This window comes from Elgaria multicarinata, chromosome 9 (assembly GCF_023053635.1).
Source record: "Elgaria multicarinata webbii isolate HBS135686 ecotype San Diego chromosome 9, rElgMul1.1.pri, whole genome shotgun sequence".
Classification (NCBI taxonomy): domain Eukaryota; kingdom Metazoa; phylum Chordata; class Lepidosauria; order Squamata; family Anguidae; genus Elgaria; species Elgaria multicarinata.
Genome location: NC_086179.1, coordinates 30985377 through 31011427, shown reverse-complemented (window position 1 = coordinate 31011427; position 26051 = coordinate 30985377). Strand labels below are relative to the sequence as shown.

The window sequence follows — 26051 nt, the reverse complement described above, 5'->3', positions numbered from 1 at the left end:
GTTTGGAATTGTGAACATAAAAAAGGGTTAATCACTTGGTAGTATATTTCCAGAAGACTTTCACACTCCTCAGTGTTGCATTGTAAAATGCACTGCATTGCCTCTGACTATTTTAATTCATCTGCGAGTTTTGTCAGCATCATGTGTGTACTATTTAATTTATAAAGGGTAGGTTCAGATGTTGTCAGAGAAACATTTGAGCTGTTTCTGTGTGGCTGGATCCAGTGCCAGACCAGGACATTTTGCTCTCTGATACAGAGCAGCAAATGATGCCCTCTCCACCACCCCAGTACCAGTCAAGGCACATAGTAACCAAAACTGGTCAAAGCATTTTGAGGCTGAAAATCCCACAAGCACCTTTCCTCTTGTGTAAAAATGCAACAATTAACCCTAAGTAACTACCAGTTTGCTGCCATTTCTTCACACCCAAAACCAGCTGCCCAAGAAATCTGCCACACTTTGCATAATGGTGGGACCAGCTTGTACCAGTAACAACTGTTGGAAGCTGTTGAGGAAATGAGTGGGTGGGCTGTTTTATCTGTGCCCGCCCTGTTTTGCTGTAAGCCCCTTCCAATATAAATTAAATCTTCTATAGCAATTTGATCCAAGCGGTAACTGAAAATATATTGCTCAACCAACATAAAGTGTTGACACATTAGAGTGTGAGCCTCCCGGCGAGGACAGGAAGAGTAGTAACCACAAAGGAACATGTTCCAGGATTGCAATACCCATCAACATCTTGTTTTTCCTATCCTTAGAACACTCTGCACATGCATATCAATCTTTGCTTATCATTGGTTGAAAAGCTTGCCTATTACTGTGTTATGAATGGTGAATTACATGAGGAAGTTCTGCTGTTGTTTCTGAGGATGTTACCCTATAAGTACATTAGCTTTGCCTGAAACTAGTCGGCAGTCCTTCATATCCTCTAGGTATTGCCACCTCGCAACTATAATGAGAGAAACCGTGTCTTAGAGTTTTTGACCGCCACTCAACGAATCCCAATTAGAGGGAACCTGCCTTTTCAGGGTTCCTTCACAAAGGAAACACAAGTTGGGTGACTCATGTGGTTATGTCTGACTGACATAGGAGCTTTATTAGATAACCAATCCATGTGATTGTGCCCCATGTATATTATTGGAGTAGTGTGGAATCTAACCACCAGAAGTAGCTACCCATCTAATTCTGCAAAACAAAAAAAACTGGTGCCTTTTATTCTTCTCCCTTCTCCCATGGATAAAAACATTCTCATCACACCAAGTCCACTGAGATGATTCAGAAACGTCAGAGCAAATCAGACTAGCATTTTCAATACTCAAAGTGGGAGTGAATTAGTAGCCTTTGAAGGAGCAAATTGGATGTTATGAGAGAGAGGGTTTTAGACCATAACCGAACTAAAATGGATTTTTTTTTAAAAAAAAATATCTTCGCTTATTGTATGGCTGCACACACCTATTACAAAATAGCCTAGGTTGTAAAGGGGGAGAAGGTTCTTTTATAAATGGAGCTTGAAGCATTTACCGCTGTTCTCTCCCTCTCTTTTCTTTCTATCAGACGGAACCCTCTTCACTTTCACCTCATTGCAGATGCCATTGCAAAACAGATCCTGGCGACCCTCTTCCAGACATGGATGGTCCCTGCAGTGCGCATAGACTTCTATGATGCTGATGAGCTGAAGGTAAAGTAAAGCAAAATGTGATCCAAAGACTGCTTTGGTTGGATTCTCCTTCTGTAACTATGTATATTCAGAGGGTTGGCAGCTGGAGTCTTCTGGGCCAAATACAGTCCTCAATGGTGCCACCTGATCCATCCCACCCCCCATCCCTCACCCACCCCTGTTATAAGGATTTCAATAGAGATATAGTACAGCTCACCATGGTGTGGACAACTGTGATCAGGTGCCTTGCGTGCCTTGCTCAGCCTGCTGACCAGTGCTAACTATTGATGGGTGGCTTCAGGACCCTGCTGGCTCTCCTTTCTGATAGTAAACTTGTCTCGGACTAAACAGCCCTTCAGATAGTGTGGAACTTCAAAATAGAGAGCAGTCCTTTGGCAGTTCTTCAAATAAAACAGGGCACATGGCCACCCTATCCCCTAACCAAATTTACTTGGAAGTAAGTCCCATTTATATGAATCAAATTTACATCCCATCAATGTGCTTTGTGCTGCAGCCTTCTGCTGGATCATGTCAACTCACCAATGACTTGAAAGTGCAGAATGAATGTCATCCAGAGAGACTGCTGAAAATATTTAAAAACCTGGCATCTGAAGGTTGTGGCAGTAATTTGTACAGCATATCAAATCAGTGCCATGCTAAACTTGATTAAAATCCTGTAAAACGGTAAAAACAAAATTTAGCAAATTGCTGTACTAATTAAGGGAATTCCAAACCACTCCACATGTTGGGAGAAAGTGAAAACAGAATGTAATTGGAAGAAATGGCAAAGGGGAAGGATTATCTTTCAGAAAATGCTCTTACCTTAAACTAAAAAAAGACATGACTTCGGTATTGTTTGCATATTAAGCAGCAGGCAAATATTGACCTAGATGCATCTTCTTGCTGAGGGCTGCATTTTGAAGAAAACAGAGGTTTCATCTGTAGGCTTGTGCATTATTATTTATATCATGGAAGACATAAATATAGACGGTTTAATTAAGACTGTAAGCTTTTTACTTGAAAGACTCCCTCTGCATTTCCACAACTTCAAGAGAGAAGCATTTCCATGGTCTAAGGAGAAGATATGAACATAAGAAGAGCCCTGCTGGATCAGACCAAGAGTCCATCTAGTCCAGCACTCTGTTCACACAGTGGCCAACCAGCTGTTGACCAGGGAACAACAAAGCAGGACATGGTGCAACAGCACTCTCTCACCTATGTTCCCCAGCAACTGGTTCACACAGGCTTACTGCCTCGAATACTAGAAGTAGCACACAACCATCAGGGCTAGTAGCCATTGATAGTCTTTGCCTCCAGGAATTTATCCAACCCCATTTTAAAGCCATCCAAATTGGTGGCCATCACTACATCTTGTGGTAGTGAGTTCCATAATTTATGCGCTGTGTGAAGAAGTACTTCCTTTTATTTGTCCTGGATCTCCCACCACTCGGTTTCATGGGATGACTCCATTGGGTTCTAATATTTTGAGAAAAAGGTCTCCCTGTCCACATTATCCACACCATGCGTAATTTGGCCTTTCTGGTTTTGGCTTATTTTGGACATTCCATTTGCCTTTCTCTAAAAAGCTTATATTGGCATTTAAGGGCTTCCTGGGATGATTCTTCCACCCAGTCAGGCCCAGCCTGTACTCAAAATCACAGCTGAAATGATAGCAGAAGCTCTCGGACTATTGTCCTTGATCCCTAGTCTGGACATGATTTCCTCCAGACTAAGGATGTTAAAACTCTGTGAGCCCAAGGACCAAATACAATTTCCAAGAAGCTCCCAGGGGTCACATTCCACTGGCAGGTGGAACCAAAGGCAAAAGGGGCCGGCAGAGTTTAACTTAAAGCTCTTGCTGCCAATAACCAAGTCTTCGGAGAGGCATTTCAGACTTGTAGAATAGCGGGGAAATGTGCAAAACCTGGGAAATCACCAAATGATTGGCAGTCAGGGAATGGAGTCGCTCCATCTGGGGAACTGGAGGGCTGGATTGGGGCCGCAGGCTGACTGGATTTGCCCATAGGCCTGAGCTTAGTAAGAGATTAGTAAGTGGTTTCCAGCTCCAGTCAGCCTGCGGCCCCAATCCAGCCCTCCACAGTTCCCCAGATGGAGCCACTCCATTCCCTGACTGCCAACCATTTGGTGATTTCCCAGGCTCAAATCAGTGCCATGAAATGAGCCTGGGATCTCTTGCCCCAAGTATGAACACTGTGCTCACTAGTGCAGAATAAAGTTTGACAATTCCTTCTTGTGACTTGGAAGCTGTGGTTCTATAAACACAACCTAAAATTGAATCAGTACTTTTTGCAGTTGCATTGTTGCTAAATTATGTTCAGCTTGTGATTGATTGATTTTTTCATATATAGTACTAACAAGCCAGGTTTGTTTGAGCTATATTTGGGCATGATTTATTTATTTATTTATTTCCTAAATGCAGAACTTTGCATTTGTCTCTGCTGAATTTCATTTGTTAGTTTTGGCCTAGTTTTCCATTGTATTAAGGACATTTTAAATTTTATTCCTGTCTTCTGAGGTCTTCCAAGATGCTATCCATCACTTTCAGTTTTGTATTAGTCCCTCCACCCCTTCATCTAAGTCATTCATAGAAAAAATTAAGACTCCTAGGCTCAAGACCGAGCCCTGGAGTACCCCACTCAAAACATCCCTTCAGTTCCCTGTACTTTTTGAGTACAGTTTTCCAACCAGCTGTGAATCCACCTGATGGTATTATCATTAGGCCAATCACCAACATGCCATTCCTGGGCAAGTGGTTTCCAGTCAATTCTAGACATTGTTGAATGGAAGTGATCCATTTCAATCAGGCCTGGATTTGAAACAGGCACGTCCTTGATTGCTCTGTAGGATGGCCTCTGTTGATAGAGGGACAGAGGGATTGTAACTCAGTTAATTCTCTTGGACTTCTCAGTGGGTTTTTTATATATATAACATCAACCATGTTATTGTTCTGGATAGTCTGTCTGGGTTGTGTGCTGGAGATACTGCATTGCAGTGGTTCTGCTCCTACTTGGATGCCGATTCCAGCAGGTGGTGCTGGGCAATTATTGCTCTGCTCCTTGACAATTATGCTGTGGGACTCCACAGAGCTCTATTTTATCCCCAATGCTATTCAGCATCTACATGAAACCACTGGGAGAGGTTATGTGGAAATGCAGTCTGAGGCATCCAGCTCTATCTGTCCTTTTTTATCAAATCCAGTTAAGGCAGTAGCAGTTCTGAATCAATGCTTTGGTACAGTAATGGACTGGATGAGGGCCAATAAACCGAGTTTCAGTTCAGTCAAGACGGAGGTGCTGTTGGTGAGTGGTTCATTGGAACTTAACACCACCTACCTTATAGGCTCTACAGCAGCTGTCCTCCCTCAGGATCTCATTGGAAAAATACTGAAAGTGACTTCTTGGTTCTAGTGGTTTAGCATGCCTTATGATTGCCTTTCTCTTGGTGGCCCCTGTCTTTCAGGTAGTTTCTGTCCTGTTATCATCTCCTTTGCTAATAGTCTCTTCCTGCATTTGTCCTTACTGTAGTTCTCTCTATGTCCTGTCCAAGAACTCCACCTCTTCTCTAATGAGGTGGTGTAGAAACCCATTCCTCCCAATGCTCTCCCCTTTCCAGCTTACACATGCTGCAGGTGTAGTCTATAATGGTTTCATGCTGCAGGTGTAGTCTATAATGGTGGTACATCACTACCACAGAGCCCCTGCTGTCGATCTTCCCAGCTCTTGTTACCATCCTAAACTCTGCCTCTATTGTAGAAGTGATCTTTGCTTCTTCCATTTGAAGGTTGCCATAGTTCCTATGAGGTGCTGCTGTTTAGGAGGCTATTTTGTGGTGTGCAGATGTTGGCTTGCTGGTGTAGAGAGCTCATGGTGTCAAGAAGCCAATCATCTTGCAGCAATCTCCAGCATCTTCAGAAGAACCTGGGAAAGTATACAGCTAAATTCCTACCTCTCCAGAATTCATCCCTTTGCTCTGCTGGTGTAGAATGCATGGGATAAACTAGCACCAAGCACCAGTCAGCTTTCAGCAATCTTCATATGGCAAAGGTAATGACAAGAAACAGTTTTGGCTACCCAGAAAGCATTCCTCTGATATCAGTGGTCACAAAATGTTTCGCCATGATTTAAAGAGCTTTCCACCAGGAAGCTATGGATAGATCAATGGTAGGCCGTTCTTCATGCAAATACATCCCCAATTGGAATTCCATCCCATCTCATTGCAATTTCTTTTTGAACTAGCACAAAGTACTAGATCACAAAACAGAACAATCTGATAATGCAATGTCAAGTGGTATAAAGCCTTTAGGGAATCATGCTGAGCACAAAAAATAAATGTTCCCTTTAGAATAGCAAAAAAAAAAAAAGATTTTTATATCTTCAGCAGTATTAAGACCATGCAGTGCCATTGGAAATTTGCATTTGGAGGAAGCAAGACCAGAAAAGCCATCATGCATCATTCACTGGTCCTAACTGAAAAGGGGCACTCAAGCTGTAGAATTTTAAAAAATTATTTGAACATATTTATACCCCCCTCTAACCTTCAAAGTATCCCAGAGCAGCCAACAATTAGAACAGTCAATAAAAACATCCATTAGCTTATTGTTCAGGTTGGCAAAGTGAAATGGTGATGTGTGTTTAGTAAAGAAATGATGTTTTGAGGAGAATGCATTATGATGCATAGTGGATATATTCCTGAAATGTCTAATATTTACACATCTTTATAAAAGCATTTTATAACACTAGGTGTTTTAAGCAGATGATATTGCTGTTACCTCCTTCCCACTGAATGCATTGGAAACTTCATGAAAGTGAAGCTCTTGTGTTTTTTGGGAATCCTACTATGTCATTTCAGTGTTTTATAGTCATAATCTATGAAAAGGGTGCTGTAGTCAGTGTTTAACCATTAACTATTTTAATAATTCAATTCCCATGGAGTGAATCCTAGTGATTGAATGTAAATATGTTTTTAATAAGATAAAGTTACTTTAAAGAAATCATCCATTTCTTTCATCATATACCCATTTTTAAATTCTATTTAATACTCATGATGCTTTACTCATCCTTTGTGTTCTTATGGAGCACTTTGTGTTCTTACGGAGCACTCATTCAAAACTCTTTTTAAAGACATTACGTGTGTTATATTGAACATCTGTTTATAGTTCCCTCAGCTGATCTTTTCCTTGGCCTCCCTGTAGTACAGACAAAGCCATTGTCCTTACCAAGTTCTATGCTGGCCAAAGGTTCACAGTGCAAGTGGCGAGGCTAAGAGGTGACTCGCTTATCCATGGCCCATCTTTTCCCTGGTCGGCCTAGAGTTCTGCCTTCAGGTGTCTGGCAAGCTGTGTGTTTAAGTAGGTGTAAGAACAAAGACAGCAAGTGCCAACATGGAGGTGAACTGAACTAGCCAGTTGAGTTACCAGAGGATATTGGGCTTCGTTGAGGCGATCTATCTTCATAGTGCTGCAGCTCAGGTATAAGCTCGGGTAATCACGCTAGGTAGGACCTTGTCTCAGAGCCTCACAGGTCTTTCCTAAGATTGTCTCTCTTTGGGCACCTCTAAATGAGCAATTTATTGCACGCTCGTGATTGGCCACTCACGAAATTTGCGGATGTTTTAAATGATGTCATGAACAACAAGGATGTCTCCCACTGAATCTGTTGAAAATTCCGTCATGAAAAGAACCACTTTTAAAGAGGTAATATCTGGAAAAAGTGGGATCTTCCACCACTAGATGGCTCTGTCTCGATTGAAATGAACAGAGCACACTTAAGGGGGAAGTATTCAATTCAAACCATGTGGTCGCCCCTCTCCATCCATGTAATAACGCCCATGACAATCGTGCCAAAAAACAGGAAGCAGAAACACCCTGGGTAAACAATGCAGTTTCCACTTAATGTAAAAACGGCCTTTGACTTCTGAGGATGAGATCAGGATTTGGTCTCAGACTTGAATGGGAACATTACACCAGTCAAAACTAAGACGGGATGGTGGGTGAAGCTTTGGAAGCATGTGTATCTTCCTTGTCTGCTTTAAGATCTGGTATCATCTTTATTTTGAAGTTATTTGATTTTAGAAATTGCTCATGTGCAGTGTAGTGTTGGAATTTCTCAGCTTCCATTTTGACCATGTTCAGCTTTTCTTCCTGGTTCATGTTTGTTTCCAGGCTACCCCATTGAGGTGACTGCTAGTCCTGAAACCTATCCATTGGAGCAGCTTTCCCTAATTTGATGCTCTCCAGAAATTGCAGGCTTCAGCTCTTAACAGTAAAAGCCAGCATAGCCAATAGTGAGGAATGTTGGGGGCTGTAGTCCAAAACATCTGGAGGACACTGAATTAGGGAAGGCTGCATGGGAGTAATGCTAATTTTATCAACCAGACCCAGCAGCCCTGTCCAGTTTGTTAGGAGAGAGAAAGGTTGTATATCTCTTGTCTTCCCCTCCCTACTCTTGAAGTTAGGTGGTATGGGTTGGATGTATAACATAACACTCATCAATGTGATGCTTCTCTATAATACTTAGAAGATTTACGTTTGTTCAGTGAGTAAATCTGCTTTCTTTATCGTCTCAAGTTTGCTAACAAACTTCATATTGTCTGATGACTTGAGACAAAAATGGTTTCCACAAAAGGTAGTGCATAAGTAAATAGTAGTTATATAGAACAGAGCTTCACAATATGATTTCTTGTTTAAAAGAAAACAAAGTTTGGGAATATGGGTACTTTTTATATAGTGTTCTTGAAACTTGAAAGGGTCGTATGTATACAGTGGAGTCTGGTGGTTCCAATTTCAGTTGGGCTGTGAATCCATTCTGGGTTTCAATCAGAACTATAAAGGAGCAATCCAAGATACTAGACCCTGTCTCCAAAATAGGTTCAGCACCTTGGATAGGTCCTTTAGAGTTCTGTTTGGTTCTGGCTGAAGCCTAGAATGGATTCACAGCTCCACTGAAACCAGAGCCACCAGCCTCCACTGTGTGTATGGCCTGGGATATGCCGTGTGTGTGTGTGTGTGTGTGCGCGTGCTGACCCCTGGACCGCAGCTAATGAAGGACACTTCTGTTCTTGTTTTATTTTTGGAAGTGCAATGAGGGAGCTACCCTCAGAAATGGCAATGTGACTTTGTTTCAAGGGCCCAAGGAGGGAATGTGACACCAGTAAATTGTGAGACCCGATTGGCTGCAGCACATCTTCATGTTGCATCACCTTGAGCAAATTAGGGCTGATCTGCAGCACTTCAATATAATTTTTCCACCGACTGCAGCATTGTCCTACACATGTCTGTCACGTCTGACCTCTAAGAATCCCTTACATGCATCTCCTTGGCCTATTAAGCTGCTACTGCTCAACCATTTTACATTGACTTGAAGGGTACCAATTAGAGCACTTTAAAATGGGTAAGGGGAGTTTTCCCCCTGTATTTCATCCTTCCCCATCCAGCAAACCCTTAGGGATTCACAGCTCATTTCAGCTGTTGTTTGTGGCGGTCAAATGATGTTGGCCTTTTATTTTATTGTGTACTTGTATGCTTTGCATTGAGATCATATTTGTTTGGACACATGGGCCAGAGTTGGATACCAAATAGAAGCCTGTAAAAAATGAATAAATCTATTTCAAATGCCAGAGGCCAGGGTGAGCACTACAGTCCTCAGAGCATCACTGAGTGTTAACCAAAAACAGTTAACAAAGAACCCGGGAAACAGCTGTTGAATGCAAAGCGATGACTGAGCTGCTCATTCAATGACTGGACTTCCTACCTGAGGAAAAGCAATCAGGCACCAGGGAAAGTTTGCCCAGTTACCTTTGAACTAGTTCAGATGGTCGTATCTCAACTTATTAACCCTTGTTCCTTGTTTTGGCTGAAAGGGGAAACTGTAATGGTTACTAGGTTCTGAACAAGCCAGCATGTTCAAACTATGGTTTGTTCCAAAACTGGCAACCATCGTTTCCCAGTTCAGACAAAATGGGAAACCATTGTTAATTAGAGGCTTCCTGGTTTGATTACATGTTGGAAAGGGAGGAACAAAGGCACTGTGTATGCAGGCAAAGACTCGTGGATATCTCATCATAATAAGCTGAGTGAGATATGTCATTGTCCGAATGTGGTCTTTAAGTGATGTTGTCTCATATTACATTTATGAGCCAGAAATTCTTCTGTATGTTCAGTAAGTGTAAGTTGGATAGAATTCTTAATTGATGGGGAATTCATGCTAACTAAAGGACAAATTACCATCTTATATTTGTGGAGAAAAATTACATTGGAAACCAGAAAAATCTACTGTACTTTTTCAAAGTCATTTTAACCAGTCTTGGCAGACCTAGTCACTCAGTACTTGTATTTTTAACTCTAGGCTGGCATCTTTCTTCAAACTGTTGTCAATGCAAAAAGGTCAAGTATTTGGCTTGCCATGAAACAATGTCTGCCTTCACAGTATGCATTTATACGGGTTCCAAAAATAAGACCTTATAAAGCCTATCAGCCCCGGAGCTGCTTTATTGGGGTGACTTGTGCTTTCTCCTTATGTACAGGACATTTTAGATATATGCCCAAATACCACAGTTACCCTTGATACCTGGTTTCCTTGACAACCATTCATATAAATAGTAAGGGCCTGATATGGGGGTAATATCAGTATAATTACAGTCTCTGAATCATCCAGAAGGGTAGCAGGATGATTCAAGGTTACAATTATGGGGTTTAAAATTAAAATAAGACATTTTGCTAAAGTTTGCTAGGCAACATAAAGGATTTAAGTATAGGCCCTTTATTGTCAGATGTGAGTCTCTGCCTCCACCCCTCAAAAAAGAAAGAAAGTCAGATTAACTTTCATCCTAGAAAAATGCATTTTTGCCAACAACCTTCTTTTTCTTTATTTGCTCTACTCAATAGAAGTTCTTCCTCCTTAGTTTTTCTTGACACCTTTTCTTTACCTTTGAAGTATCTGTTTAATTAACATCTTTAGAAGTAGCAGTAGTGTACAGTTTTCATATGGCCAGGTGCTACCACCTTCCTCCCCTGCTCTGTCACTTAGCAGGGCAAGCTCCAAACTCTGAGTGTATGGAATAAAACACACTTTCTATGCTGATGCTGAATGCATGGCTGTTATGTAGTTGACTCAAGTGCTGAGTCAACTGTATGAGAACCAGTGTGGTGTAGTGGCTAGAGTGTCGGACTGGGAGTCGGGAGATCTGGGTTCTAGTCCCCACTCGGCCATGGAAACCCACTGGGTGACTTTGGGCCAGTCACAGACTCTCAGCCTAACCCACTTCACAGGGTTGTTGTTGTGAGGATAAAGTGGAGAGGAGGAGAAGGATTATGTATACCGCCTTGGGTTCCTTGCAGGAAAAAAGGCAGGATAACTACAATAATAAATAAATAAAATAAATAAATACATAACAGTTGACATGTGAACATTGAAATAATACCATCACACGAAATAACCTTGATTTAGGATATAGCCGTATTTTAAAATAGAAATGCTTTAATTTGAGGTGAAGCCCAGAGTTCAACTTCCCATATAAACTTCAAGAAACAAGGAAAGTCAATTGCTCTGACATGTACATTGCATAAAGATATAACAAATGTTATTGTGGTCTCCTCCATTCTATTTCAGAAATCAGGCTTCAGTTTTTTAAATCCATAGAAACCAAACAATATTTCCTTTCAATTTAGCAGCAGTATGGTAATCATAGCAGTTTCAGTTTTACTAAAATGCAGGTTAACAGCCGCAGCACATACTGCTTTCAAAAAATCTGCTGTACTAACTCTCTGAGTAGAAAGGCAATAAAACTTTACTAGTGAGTCTAGAAATCAAATATGAATGACTGAAGAATCTAGTTTTCAATACCAAAATAGAGCGCTTTTCAACACAAGGCGTTTATTGTGAGCTTGGGATTCCTTACTCACTGTTGTTTACGGGTGCTTTCAATGATGTCGTGATGCTCCAATTTCGCAACCATTTTTTAAAAACTTTCCCAGGTTTTTTTGTTTGTTTTGTTTTGTTTTTAGAGTAGAGAAAATGGAGTATTCGTTCTGAAAGGAAAAGAAAAGGTATTTTCCTACTTGTGATATTCTGCTATAGCACAGCACCACCTAGAGATTATGTAGCAGGAAAGCAGGAAAGGAAACATTCTTCATGTATTCCTTGCATCTCAGTTCTGCGACGAAGCCAAAAGAAGATTCAGTGATTAACAGCCTGGTGTAAAAAAAACCTCACAGAAGCTTTATTTTGAAAGGATTTGCAATTGTCCAGCAGATACCTTAAGAGCTCCAGAACATCCCGATTGTATATTGATTTTGAAGAAGCTTTCAAGTTATTGAATATCTTTCTGATTTTGCCCTAGAGACTAGGGTGCTTCCAGATCAGGTTTTTATTGTGCAATCATCCTATCTCATTCAATTAATTTCTGGGAGGGGGAATCCGGACATTGTCATTTTGTGTTTGTAACCTACCTGTGTTTTCCCATTGCATCTTCTGTCAGAGAGCGAGAGAGAGAGGAAAGAGAGAATAGCTGCAGAATGTCTTTTGGATTGGTTGCACTAGGAGATGTTTGCCTAGATGCAAACAGTATGTGAAACAAAGATTTAGATGTGCAGCTGCTCATCACCCACACGTGTCTTGTTGCTTATCTAGAAAACCTGTGTTCTGCACATATTGGTTCCTACAGAAGCTGTCACTCTTTGGCTTTCTCAGTAAATTAGCTCATATATTTTGGAATTGGCCCTCCATTGGAAATTGCTGAAATGAGGCATACCAAAGAGGCCGTCACAGAGATGGATGAAAAGATCATTCAGTCCATTTATATATATTTTTAAGGTCTGCCTTAAAATTTTGGATGGAAGTTAGGCTTTTGGGGAGGGGCTCAGGTCTGCTTCCATGTCTGGCTCAGGACAACTATGTGAACAGCTGGTCCAAGCTTCTTGCCAGGAAGGCAGCTTCAATCGGTCTCTCCTCTTCCTTCCTCCTCAATCTGGGCTTGAATTTTGCTTTTTTTTATCCCCTGCTTACCCAATTTGTACCTCATTAACCTATGTGAACTGGAACTTTTCAGAATTTTGCAATGCAGTATGTAACTCAAAAATGCATACAAAATGTGTATATTCAGGGGGAAATGCACACGAGTGCAAATACTCAGTGAAAATATGCACAAAAATGAATTATATTAGAGGAAATCACTTGCAAAAAGTGTGTGCATATTAAGAAAAATGGACAGAAAATCCTCTATGGGGAAGTGGGTGGTGGTGGAAATCAGCCGGGATTGTTTGGGCACAGGAATAGAATTTTAGTCCCTACCTTCATCTGGCTAGCAGCTGGAAAGTCCAGGTGTCATGCTTAAAGGCTTGCTTGGGTACTCTTCTTTTCCCTCAAATGGAAGAACAGGACAGGCTGAAGGTTTCACTCGCTGAATCTGCATCTCTTCTTCCCAAGACAGGCATTAGAGCAAGAGAAATCTGACAGGAACATGATTACCATGTATAGTTGACTTTGGCATTCCTCTGTGTTTGTCAGTAGCACTCCTCTCCGTAATTGTGTTACTCCTTGTTCTTTCAAGCCTAGTTTGAGGGGGTGGATTGGGGGGAATTATTTCTTTTTTTTGTTTTATGTATAGCCTAGTTTCTGTAAATGCAGTTATATTAGAAGTGAAGGGATGAAGTTGCATGAGATCGGATTTGAAATAGGCTAGTGATGGTCTTTACTATGCTGTTTGGAATCATCTGAGAAATCTCGACTCTTGAAAAATATTAGGATGGAGCCCCAAGAAGATTAAAAAAAAATCTTCACTGTTTTATGCTCCTATGTATGAACTCACACTGAGCCACGTCCCAGTTGTATCTTTCATCTGTCATAATTCTTTTAGATTTTGCCACCCTGTCTACTGAACCATAGGAAACATCCTGGGGAAAGCCATTATTATTTCTCCAAGGTCTCACCCATATTTGGTCCATGTAACCTTCATGGCCTTCTCTGGCTTCCAGTTCATTGGTGGGGAACAGCACTGGCTGATATATTTGGCATATCTGGATTATGAGGCTTAGAGGTCCCTAAATCCTTGGAATTGTCTAGAGATGGGTTTCTGTTAACCCTTTCATGAACAGGGAGTAGATAGAACGTGGATGGAAATAAATAAATGCGCTAATCCATCTTGAACTTTTAGGATGCAGAGAACAAACCTTTCCAGTATGCTGGTGAGCTTGTTTCAGATGAATAGTGGTAAATAGTGGCTTGCCAAGAGAGATTCTTCAACTTTTAACAGTCTTCCTGAATTTAAGAAAGACATAAAGAATGACTCTTCTGGCATTCCTACCCAGTTGAATTTTAAGATTCCTTTTAAAAATGTTATTAGTTTTATATGTTTTTAATCAGTTTTATGTATTTTATGGTGTTTTGTATTTGGTGTTATTCCTGCCTTGATCCAGAGGGAGAGATGGGTAAGAAATATCATTATTATTATTATTATTATTATTATTTATTATTATTTCATTATTATTATATTTATTTGTGTCCTGCCTTTTGCCCAATACTGGGCCTCAAGGTGGCCTTACAAAATTTAAAACATATACATTTAAAACATATACATTTTAAAACATTTAACGTTTAAAATACACAACAATTTTACAAGTCCTTAACATAGATGGAGGACCAGCTAATTCTCCAAAAGCCTGCTGGAACAAAGACGTTTTTGCCTGCTTCCGAAAGCACATCAAGGAGGGAGCCAGCCTAGCTTCCCCTGGAAGAGAGTTCCAAAGCACTGAAGCAGCCACCGAGAAGGCCCTCCCCTGTGTTCCCACCAAGAGCGCCTGTGAAGATGATGGGACTGAAAGATGAGCTTCCCCAGAAGAACTCAAAGCACAGGCAGGCTCTTAAGGGAGAATACAGTCTTTCATATTATTAAACATGTTGTGCTTGATTTCTCTTAATTCACTGCCCACCCGCCCTCTTTTCTTCCTTATAGTTAATTTTTAGTAGTCAGGATTTGAGGATAAAAGCCCACATTTGTTCTTTTCCTGTTTGAATGTGACACTCAAATCACACTACCATCCCCTACTTACATTCCAAAACTTGTCTTCAGAAGTGACTGGAAATGGCAAAATATGTAGACTAGTACATACTGAGAGAGAAGTATTTGATGGACGCATGTCAGGAGCTGGCAAATATACATTTTGCCCTTGAAGTTTTGTCTGACTCTACATAAAAGGTTCATATTTTTTTTAACCAAAGTGGAAAATTAAATGTGAGCCCTGTGTCATGGGACTTGAAAGGTCTTTTGTAGATGAGGCTTACCTTAGCACCTTATTTTTTATGCTGCATTTGGGTAGAGGTGGATTGTTAGATTTTCTGCTGTTTCCACACTGGCTAGAGGTTTTTATAATGTTTGTTTTCTTCATCAGTTCTCCGTTTTCTGCAACATCCATCAAACAGAAGGGACAGCCTCATAAACTCCGTGTTCACATAATAATCTTGCTTGTGTTTGTCATGCATTGCTCTACCTGAAGCTGTGCACTTGGCTTGTTTCAAAATATATCCTTAGCATATTTAGATGGCATTTTGGTAAAAAGCAGCCACATGAATTCAGTATGGTTCTATATTCATTGGTTAAAGCAACCAGTTTACAGATCATATTTTATTTATGCTAAGAATTTAGTAATTGATGAAGGACTCTAGTGCCATAGTCCTAACGCCTGATGTGTATCTTTTCAACTGTTCGGGGGAATACTCTTTCGGGAAGGATTGCAGCTTTTACTTCTTGTAGTTAAATTAGTTAAATAAACATAATTCAGCTGCTAAAATAGATTTTATCTTTTAGCAGAGATCAAGTACCCTAGTTAAGCTGTAGAGTATTTTATTTATAGGTGTATTTAACAGATTTTATAGCACTCTCCAGCAAATAAAATAATAGGTAGCATCCACTAGCTCTAATGCCATTGTGCTAGAGCAAACTGACACTTCCACAACGTAACTTGGTCTTCCTAGAGCAAATTCCTTCTGCATTTCAGCAGCAAATCACTGGGTTCCCCCCCAATTGCCCTAGCAAGTGCTAGTTACACTAAGAACATAAGAAGTACCATGCTGGATCAGACCAAGGGTCTATTTAGTCCAGCACTCTGTCGTCCAGCTGTCAGCCAGGGACCAACAAGGCAGGACATGGTGCAACAGCACCCTCCCGCCCATGTTCCCCAGCATCTGGTGCACACAGGCTTACTGCCTCGAATATTGGAGATAGCACACAACCATCAGGGCTAGTAGCAGCCATTGATAGCCTTCGCCTGCAGGGATTTATCCAACCCCCTTTTAAAGCCATCTGAATTGGTGGCCATCACTACACCTTGTGGTAGTGAGTTCCATAATTTAACTATTATGCAAGTGCTAGTTTACGTGAGGGCGACATCATTAGTGGTAGTGCTGGGGCTTTTCCATAGCATAAAAAGTTAAAATGCAACCATAGAACAGCAATCCAAAGCAGCATAAAACAGATGAGACCAATTGAAATGACCAAGAGAATGAAAAAGACTTTGCCTGTTGCTGAAAAGATAGCGGTGTGGGACCCAGGCAAACCTCCCTAGAAAAAGATATCCACAAATGCTACCAGTTGCCACCCATCTTGCATCAAACTACAGGGTCATTACCAGAGAGAAGGAGAGAGAGAGAGAGAGAGAGAGAGAACGAGAATGTGTCAGCAAAAGACTTTTTAACAGCAGAAGACTTTTATTTCTGTGTCTGTAATATGCAATAGAGGGGCTGGTTTCCAATTGGTTCTAGATTGGTGGTGGCCCCATGGAAGTACGCTGCCAGGACTGGTGGCTAGGTAGGCATGGCTGGGAGGGAGGGAGGGGTGGGCAAACTCACCTGTGCCTACCTGGCGGGTGCTTGCCCCGTCACTGCCACCGCCTGCGGGCTGCACAAGCCTCTTTTGAGGCTTGGCTTGGCCCAGTGACCTCTGGGCAGACCCCCACCCTCACAATAAAATTGTGCACTTCCCCTCACTGCTGACACAATGGGGTGAATTGCATGATTTACGGAGCCTCCTCTGCTGCATAAGTGGCGGCTGTTCACACCTTTATCCTTTCGGCAATGAGGCCTTTACAGCCGCCATTGACTCAGTGGGGAAGTGTGCAATTTTGGCACGAGGGTGGGCGGCGGCTGAGCACTCTAGGGGCTTCTCAGGCACTCGAGTGGGGTCCACGATTGTGCCAGGAGTGCCTGACTGGGTCCAGGATAAGGGATGGATATGGAAGGGTCCACTGAACTAATGGGCCCAGTCGGGTACTCGTGACTTCCCCGTTGGGGAGCAGGGGAGCCAGTAAATCAATAGAACAAAAGTTTCAGGTTGGGTTCAGCAGAGCTTCAGGTGAGGGGAGGGTACAGAGGTCTATAGAGCAACTGCTGTCTGGCTAGTTACTGAGGTTTGGAGCTAAGCCTGAAGCAGCAGTTATATAAAATCTGCAGCGCGTCTTTCTGCGGCCCGTATCTCCTGATCAAGCACTACACCTCCGCCTAATAGCACCACGGCGCTGCAGAGCAGCAAGGGTTAGTCCAGCAGTTCTTTCCACCCATGAGCTGCCCTGTTGCAGAGAGCAAGATGGCCAGGTCCTACTGCCAGATCCCCCAGTTCAAGCAGACTGGTGCCTCACATAAAATAGGGGAAACTACGATGAATTGTTTGATTCCCACTTGTGCCATTAAAAAGAATTGGACTTGGGACAGCTTTCTAATTCACTGCTGGCTTAGACTTTACAACAGTATGCACATGCTCAAGGGGCCAGTTGGCCTAGAGATCTCCCTTAATAAGTTCAAGGTGAACCTCTGAAAAGCATCTGGTTTCACAATAGTGATTGAATGATCAGAAGAGACTCTGAGCCATGCATTGACACGTTGCCATGTGTAATAGCCTGAGAGCGGCGGAATTAGTAGCCGTGTGAAGGTGACTCTTCTAATTCGGGACAGGTATAATTTTTGCTACTTACTCTGCTTTATTCATGGATCCTTCACAGCAGGTGTTGTTGTCATGCAATATTGTCTTTCCACTAAATGGACTGGGGAACGGTATATAAAATTAATAAGCAAAAAGTTCCCCAGAAGTATATTCATCCAAGGACAAAATCGTCAACTATAAATGAGTTCATAAACATGATCTTTCAATACCAATATGCTTAGAAAATACTGCAATCAGAAAAGAATAAAGGTACCGAATCAGGTCTGTGTAATATGTAAACAATTCATCCAGCATGTATAGGATTATAATGTTAAAGCACACATCCATTTTGGATAGTATATGCATTTACATAATGTGTCATACCTCATGTGATAATAGTACAATTAGTACAGTTGATATGAGAAGGACGTGGTATACTTGATGATATGTTAGTACCTATGAGAAGAATCTACTGGAGGTGCCATGCTGAATCAAAATTAGAGTTTGTCAATCTGATTCTGAATTCAAACTCGAATCCCTTTTTTTTTAAAAAAATTAGCCCTTAGAATCCTGGTTAATCATGCATAGTGGAGCTATGTGTAATCGTTTCTGCTCATGTACATGCTCACAGCCCCGATTCGGGTTGGGACTATGAAGCTCTGAAAGGGGGAGTTAAACCTTCCACCCCACCAGTCCCTCCCCTAAATGCATGCACACACACAAACACTGGGGTGGGGGTGAGGGAGAGTGTTTAAAGAAGTAGCAGAGGTCTGCACTCTACGTGATTATTACCCAGATGTTTAGTTTCACCTTGATACCATCCAAATCACTCAATAAGTGTGACAAGGGCGTGGTTAAATATCCCCTCTATTTATTTATTTTTAAAAAATTGTCCTTGGAATCCTTTCACAAGTACGACATACAAATCCCTAGTGGAAGTGTGACTATTAAAAGGATCTATTAGTTCTTAACTCAATTAATTGCATTTTTTTAAAAAAAAACAGCTGTACCTGTCAGTGTCCCATTAAGTCCAGAAACAGTAGGTTTCAGATGATTCTCACAAAGTTGAATTCAGGACCAAACTAAACACAACATTATACACATTTGTTTCACCTTGCTTATTGAGATTTTTGCTTTTTGGTTATTTTTAACAAGTATAGGTGTAAGAGGTGAGGCAGGTCAGGAAAATGCAGGTAGGCGGGTCCTGATCTGAATTGAGCATCCTTGTGCCTCCTATCCCCAATTGAGGGAAATGCCCATTGGTGCTAGTGGCAACAATTGCCCTGATTCAGATTGAGACCGGAGGGCAGGGTCAAAAGGATACATCTTGCCACAGCCCCACGCTGCCTATTCATATTTTGTTTCTTTTAAAAACAAAAAGTATTTTAATTTGTTTTTATTCTGTTTTTATTCTTTTACCTTATTTGTTCACCGCTCTGAAATCCTCGGATAGAGAGCGATATAGAAATTTTGTAAATAAGATAAATAAATAATTTTTAAAAAGAAAACAGTGCAAGGCCAAATGATACAGATAACATATCTAGTTTAGATGTTGGCTTCAACTAGGTTCGATTGCAATATGAAGAGTTTAAGGGAGAGCTACGCTGACTCTCTGACCTCCCCAATTTGGTGCACTTTTTCCTTTTCCTTTGTTTTTATTTCAGTATAAAATTTTAAATAAACCAAAATGAGATGTGTAGAGGATTCCGAAAGGATAGACAGAGCTTCCCCCTAGGAGATTTCATCAATACTGTGGTCAACCAATTAGAACTTGACTCTCTTATAGAAATATGCTACTATGCCTATAATCCTGGAATGACCACTGTCTTATTTCATGGCAGTTCAAGCTTATAAATTTAAATAATGGACCCAAAAACCGGCATGCTGCAAAGTGAAATTCTGCCCTCTGGTGCCATCTTTATTTGGGTTCAAAAGGGGGGATGTGTTTTGGAGCTCAGACCCTACCTATGACTTGTGTTTAGGTTCTTGGGCAAGTGACTTTTCTTTTAGATTGAACAATTTGCTGTTTTCAGGAAAATAGGTGTTTTGTGATCAGCCAGGCCCACCATGTCAGCCATTTTATGAATGGGAAAACCCCGCCCCCGTGGCAGCCATTTTTTGAGCACCCACAACATTCTCTCAAAATTCCAGATGTGCTTAATGACCCAGAAAGATTGGGGACCCCTATACCAAAGGATCATATGATTGTTTTGGGTTTTAGGATATGGATATCTGTAGGTTAATCTAAACTGTGTCTTGTGGGGGTGGAATCAAGGAAGGTTTGCGAGAGAAGCATTTAGCTGGGTGACCCAAAATAATGGGGGCTTTGCTAGACCTGCCGGGATAAGCCGGCAGGGAGGCGGGGCTACGGCGCGCTAAGTTTAACGCGCGCCGCCCAGCCTCCTAGACGGCTGACCCGCAGGGACGACGGAAGCCCTGCAGCGTCGGCCATGTTTTTTTTTTTTTAAAGGGGCCATGTGGGGCCCGAAGCCGCCGGAGAAGGTAAGGTTTTTTTTATTTAATCCCTCCCCATCCCCCCCCTCGCCGTCTCCTTCGTCGCCCTCCGCCCCCCACCATCTCCTTCGTCGCCCTCCGCCATCCCCTCACCATCTCCTTCGTCGCCCTCCACCATCCCCTCACCATCTCCTTCGTCGCCCTCCGCCATCCCCTCACCATCTCCTTCGTCGCCCTCCGCCATCCCCTCACCATCTCCTTCGTCGCCCTCCGCCATCCCCTCACCATCTCCTTCATCGCCCTCCGCCATCCCCTCACCATCTCCTTCGTCGCCCTCCGCCCCCCCCACCATCTCCTTCGTCGCCCTCCGCCATCCCCTCACCATCTCCTTCGTCGCCCTCCGCCATCCCCTCACCATCTCCTTCGTCGCCCTCCGCCATCCCCTCACCATCTCCTTCGTCGCCCTCCGCCATCCCCTCGCCGTCTCCTTCGTCGCCCTCCGCCCCCCCTCGCCGTCTCCTTCATCGCCCTCCGCCCCCCTCGCCGTCTCCTTCGTCGCCCTCTGCCCCCCCTCACCATCTCCTTCGTCGCCCTCCCCCATCTCCCCCCCCGGATCACCCACCCCCTGGCACAATGGGCACAGCGCTCATATGAGCGCTGTGCCAGGTCCGTGGCTTTTCGCAGCTACTCGCGAGTAAGCAAGTAGCCGCAAAAAGCCGCGGACCTTCCCACACGTTTCGCAGCTCCGGCCTGAGGCCGGGGCTGCGAAAAAGGCGCGCCATAAGCGACTTTGCTTATGGCGCGTTGGAGGAGGCCTCACTGCGGCCTGGGCCCGGATTCCCCTGTGCGTCATCTGGACGCACAGCAGGGAAACCGGGTCTCAAGGCGCGCTAAGGCCTTGTCTAGGAAGGCCCTGGGTGTCCCAAAACTGAAAGTGCTTTTCTCATTCATTTACAGCTTTTGCCAATGCTTGTTACCTTGACTGCATGCTTGGGTACAATTTATTCTCTAATGGCAAATTGCATTGCTTTTGTTCTCATTTCTGTTGGGAGAAATTATTTTCCAGTTCTGTTAAAAACATAAGTAAAACATTGTAAGAAGAAGCTCTAAATTTCTTTCCAACTAGCTAAATAATGCATTGTTATGCTAAAGAGAAGGAAAAAATGCATTTTTCAAGGATGCGTTATTTAAACATGTCTTTGTGTGTGTGCATTGTCTGATTTGCTCATTAATAGTTTTTGGTGGGGTTTTGTTCATCACTTCTTCTGGAGTAGCTCATGCTGGCAATATTCAGTAGCTTACATTTGTGCTACCTTTTCTGAGACCTCCTCTTGCCATATTTTGGCCAATAAAATTACTCATTTGCAAATGGCAGTATTTAATTTTGTAAGAACAGCCTTACTGGATCAGACCCAGGGTCCATCCAGTCCAACCTGCATTGGACTGCCTGAAGCATTCAGAAAGGGCAAAAGCAAGGCATGCAGGCAACAACCTCCCCCCCCCCCCTTTCTGCCACTGCCCAAATTGTCATTCAGAGGCAATCTGTCTCTTGTACTACTTTCAAAAACACCTAGTGGAACAAGATTTGAGGACTGTATTAGGACCAAAACTATCATTACTTTTAATCTGTATTTAGCAGCTACGACATATGATGATGATGATGAAGAAGATGCATATTTACTCTAGAGTTGGCTGATCTGGATCAGGATCCTAGTGTGTAGGGCACGAGGGCTTTAAAGATCTAGACTGGGGGCCCCTGTACCTTCTCTGGAATAAATATGAGGAAAAAGACCTAGCTGCTAGATATGGATTTAAAGTAATGTCTGTTTTGGCTCTTAAGCCAAAGCTTCTTCTGTTCTTACTAACAAACAAATAAAAGGAAAAATAAAGCAGCCTTTTTGCCCCTATACAGTTTGGAAATATCAATTTCCCAAACACCACCAACAGGTATTCCTCATGGAGTAACACCTCTGAAACTGGAGGCTCCAGTTTAGCGATCACACCAAATAGCGGGTTCATCAAACATATGAGCATGATATTGCTGCTGCAATTCAGTATGGTTGATTGTGCAAAGAGAGGTGAAATGCACATAGATGAAAGTTGTGCCATAGCTAGACAGGGCGAAATCCTGGGGCGATCCCCGGGATCATCCCTGCGCATCCACATGACACACAGGGTATCCCAGGATCAGGGAGGGATGATTCCTCCCTTGCCCCGGGATCTCGCCCTGCCCTTTTGTCTAATAAACTTTGAACACCAGTGGTAAATTTTAACAAAGGAGGGTGGAGATGGGGGGGGGGAGTGGATAATGTATGAACAAGTATTCTAGCTGGAAATATATACATGAAATAAATCCAATATGTATGTCTACTTAGCTATGTATGTCTACTTAGCACATACTACAATTTAGAAAGATTGATTTTCCTGTTCTTGACCTTAGTATGTTCTCCAAAGCGTAATTCACAGGGTTACAGCTCGAGGCTCACTAGTAGGAAGTGTCAAAATTGGAGTTTGTCGCTCAAACTTTGCTTATGCAACATCTGAACAGGGGATCTATAAGATTATGAGTGTCCATCTATAATGTACTTAAGAGCACAATTTTACAGGATTGACACTCATAGGACAGAGCCCTACAAACCCTTCATCCATCCATGACTGATGTGTAACAAAATTATGCATGGTGTGGAGAATATGGATAGGGGGACACCAATTTGGATGGCTTTAAATTCCTGGAGGAGAAGGCTATCAATGGCTATAGTCCTGATGGCTATGTACTGCCTCCAGTAACAGAGGCAGGAAGCCTATATGCACTAGTTGCTGGGGAACATGGGTAGGAGGGTTCTGTTGCTCTTGCTGTCGCTTGTGGCTCCAGCATGGCTCTTCTTATGTTCATCCTAAGCCTCATGGAATGACAGAGGCTTTGTTGTCTCCTGCTTCTCCTAAACAATATTTAATGTTAGATGAGCTGTCGAAGTCTCTTCTAACCTTACTGGGGCTGGGAATGGAAGCCCCCACAGAGGCTGTTCCTCCTCTTTACTGCCCTGCCCACCAGCATCCCCTCTTTCCTACATCCCCATTCCTTACAACTCCAACCAAGAGAGGAGCCACCATAGAGGGGGAATCTGAGACAATCAGAGGGTGGGAAAATCACCGTTTGGATTGTTCCTCCAAAGTCATAGTTCTGTCGGTGCCATAGGTTTTACTCTCTAAGGGTAATAAAAATGCTAAAATCCCACACTTGTCTTTTTTTATCCAACTCCTAAATAACTAACCTCCTTTGCTTTTCAATTTTTTATTCTAGGACCAGTATTTTCCTCCCATTTAAAACCCTTTGGATTTCAACAGCATCACCAAAAATAATTTCAATGGAAAGAATTTATTCTGTGTCCCCAGAACAAACATCTAAACCCAGTTGGTTTTCCTTCAGCACAAATTCTAGGGCAGACTATAATGGAATGATGACTTTGGTTTAATGGTGTATTTAATTTTCAAGGGTCTACAAGCACACCACTCTCATGATAATAATTCCACACACTACGAGGCTCGGAAGTCAGTTTGTATCTGGCAAGGGTAGATGGAGCGCTTCAGTTCAAAGAACTTATTTTCTATTCTTGCTTTTAGGAATTCAGTTGTGTTTCAGACCGTAAAATCAGCTTGACTTTTAGATAACTTTCCAGGCTTGTAGGTATAAGTGATGAGGACGGGGACGAGACTAGGTCATATTGCATGTTTTGAAGCTAGAATGCAAAAAGCACTTTGATTATGACTGGAGCCAGTGGGTGAGAAGAGTGTACAGTGGAATCCTCATAGTCCCTGTCTCACCTTTGCCATTCTACCTTCTATGCCCCACCTTCTATGCTGAATGATCATAGCTCCTTTCTCTCCCTTGCCATTCTACCTTCTATGCCCTGCTATGCTCTCAGCCAGTTATTATTGGACTCCAGCAACCACAGAGGCCTAGAAAGGGGGTGAGAAAATCCTGCAGTGGTTCCAGTCTACCAGCTTCTAGCTATTAGCTTTGTTGACCAATCCTGCAGAAATGCCTCTTTATTTTACTACCTGTCCTTCATTGCCCACCTTTTCTGATGCTCTTATCTTCTCATATTCCACAAGTCAAAAAGTCTTTTCACTCGCATGTAATTGTTTGTTTATTTTATATTTCAGTTCACTGTTTCATGCTATCTTTCACGGCAGAAAATCCATCTTAAGGCAGCTCCCAGAGATAACATAAATCAAGGCAAAGGGAATGAATGAGTGAATGTAACACATCTATGTGAAACTGTATAATGGCTGGTTGCTAAATACAATAAACGTGACTTGGACTTGGAGGCAATTTGAAAATATAAAACACACATATAACATATTAATGCTAAAACAGCAGCATAGAAGAGCTCAAAACCAGGCCAACAATCCACAGGATACATAATATAAACACTCGCAGTTTAAAAGCCTAGCCCAACATCAGTGGATTGAAATAAAAAGGTCTCTTAAGGTCTGTTTAAAACAACTAAAGAAGGTCCAAATGTACATTCTGTATTGGAAATTCCACAAAGACAGGGCTAAGACTGAGAAGTTGGTGCTGAAAACTGTGAGGCACAGGCATGGGAACTTAAACTGCAGTTGGGCTGACCCATGGGGGAAGCTGATCCAGATGTTGCCAGATGCAGGTGAACCTCTACCCCTGTCAGTTACACTATGGTAGTAACTTTTTAAATTTGGCTTTAATTTCCAAGTCTGTTTAAGGATTGAGGAGATAGAATGTTGCATGACTTACAGAATAAAAGAGATCATGTCATGTATTTTCCTTTGACTCATATTAATGTGACTGCAGTTCTACCTTGGTGCAGTTGTAGATATTTCAGAAGCTTTCAGAGTGTGTGATGGCATTACCTTTTGGAATAAACCCCTAGGCCCTCTCGACATTTCCACCAACGGTCCTGCAGGGTGTGTTCTGCGTTACTCCTCCTGCACAGCACCTCTTATAATTTCAAGACTTACATTTGGGAAATGGGTGAAGACTTGGGGAAACCTCTTATTTATAAGAAGCAATGTCTCTAATAAAGCTTGTCTTTTCCCTCCTTCCTTCTCTCTTCCCTGTCCTTTTCTGTCTATTAGTCTGAAGTGTCCTGGATACCCAACAAACACTATTCTGGCATATATGGGCTGATGAAGCTGGTTCTGACAAAGACTCTCCCTGCCAACCTTGAACGAGTCATTGTGCTTGACACAGACATTACCTTTGCTACAGACATTGCCGAGCTATGGGCTGTCTTTCACAAGTTCAAAGGTATTGTAACGCCTTTCTTTTTCTCATTCTTTTTGTTAACTATTCAGGATCTATAAAGGTCTTTGTGGTTTGGGGTGACTGTTCTCTGCCTGCTGTTGCTTCCTTTTCACAGTCTACTGTCTACTCGCTTATTCCCAACAGTACATTAGATAGTGCTGTGCCAAACCCCCACATGCCCTTTTGCAGCCTCTTCATTTCCTGGTGAAAATGGCAGCAGTTTTTTCTACCTCTTCCGTGGGGATGTTGAAAACTTCAAAGAAATTTCTTAGGGTGCAGGGCTTCAGCGCTTGCCTTTACTGGGAGGAGGTGGCTGAAGGTTCCGCGTGTGCTGTTTAGTTTACCATTTTTATCTCATTCTATCCTTGTGGCCTCTTCCAGCGCTTCAGCTTTCTGAAAAGCTCTCTAGGGGCTTTTTGGTGCTACTGCCTACTCAGTGGCTGAAAGCTGAGCAAGGCATTTTTGGTTTTGTTTTGTTGCTGTTAAAGGTCCTTTTAACAAGAAGGAGAAGGAGGTCCTCACTCCTCAGCCCTTCCCACAATTTTCAGGTGGAAATTCTTTTTACCCCTTTCCCCAGCAAATGGTCAAAAAGAAATAGATCCAAAAATTCAACATAGTGCTAGCATAAGCACAGTCTACTGTCTGTTGTTGTTGTTGTCATTATTGTTGTTGTTGCATTTATATCCCGCCTTTTTTCCTCCAAGGAACCCAAGGTGGCATACATAATCCTCC

General features: G+C 42.4%; 1 protein-coding gene across 2 annotated transcripts in view; it reads left to right on the top strand.

Annotated features, from left to right (window-relative positions):
• LARGE1 (LARGE xylosyl- and glucuronyltransferase 1) overlaps positions 1-26051 on the top strand; it is a 397052-nt gene that overhangs the window by 204120 nt on the left and 166881 nt on the right. For both annotated transcript variants that reach the window (XM_063133451.1, XM_063133452.1), the window contains exons 5-6: positions 1555-1678; positions 25151-25322. In XM_063133451.1, the coding sequence (XP_062989521.1) occupies positions 1555-1678; positions 25151-25322 (296 nt within the window). The remainder of the gene's footprint in view (positions 1-1554; positions 1679-25150; positions 25323-26051) is intronic.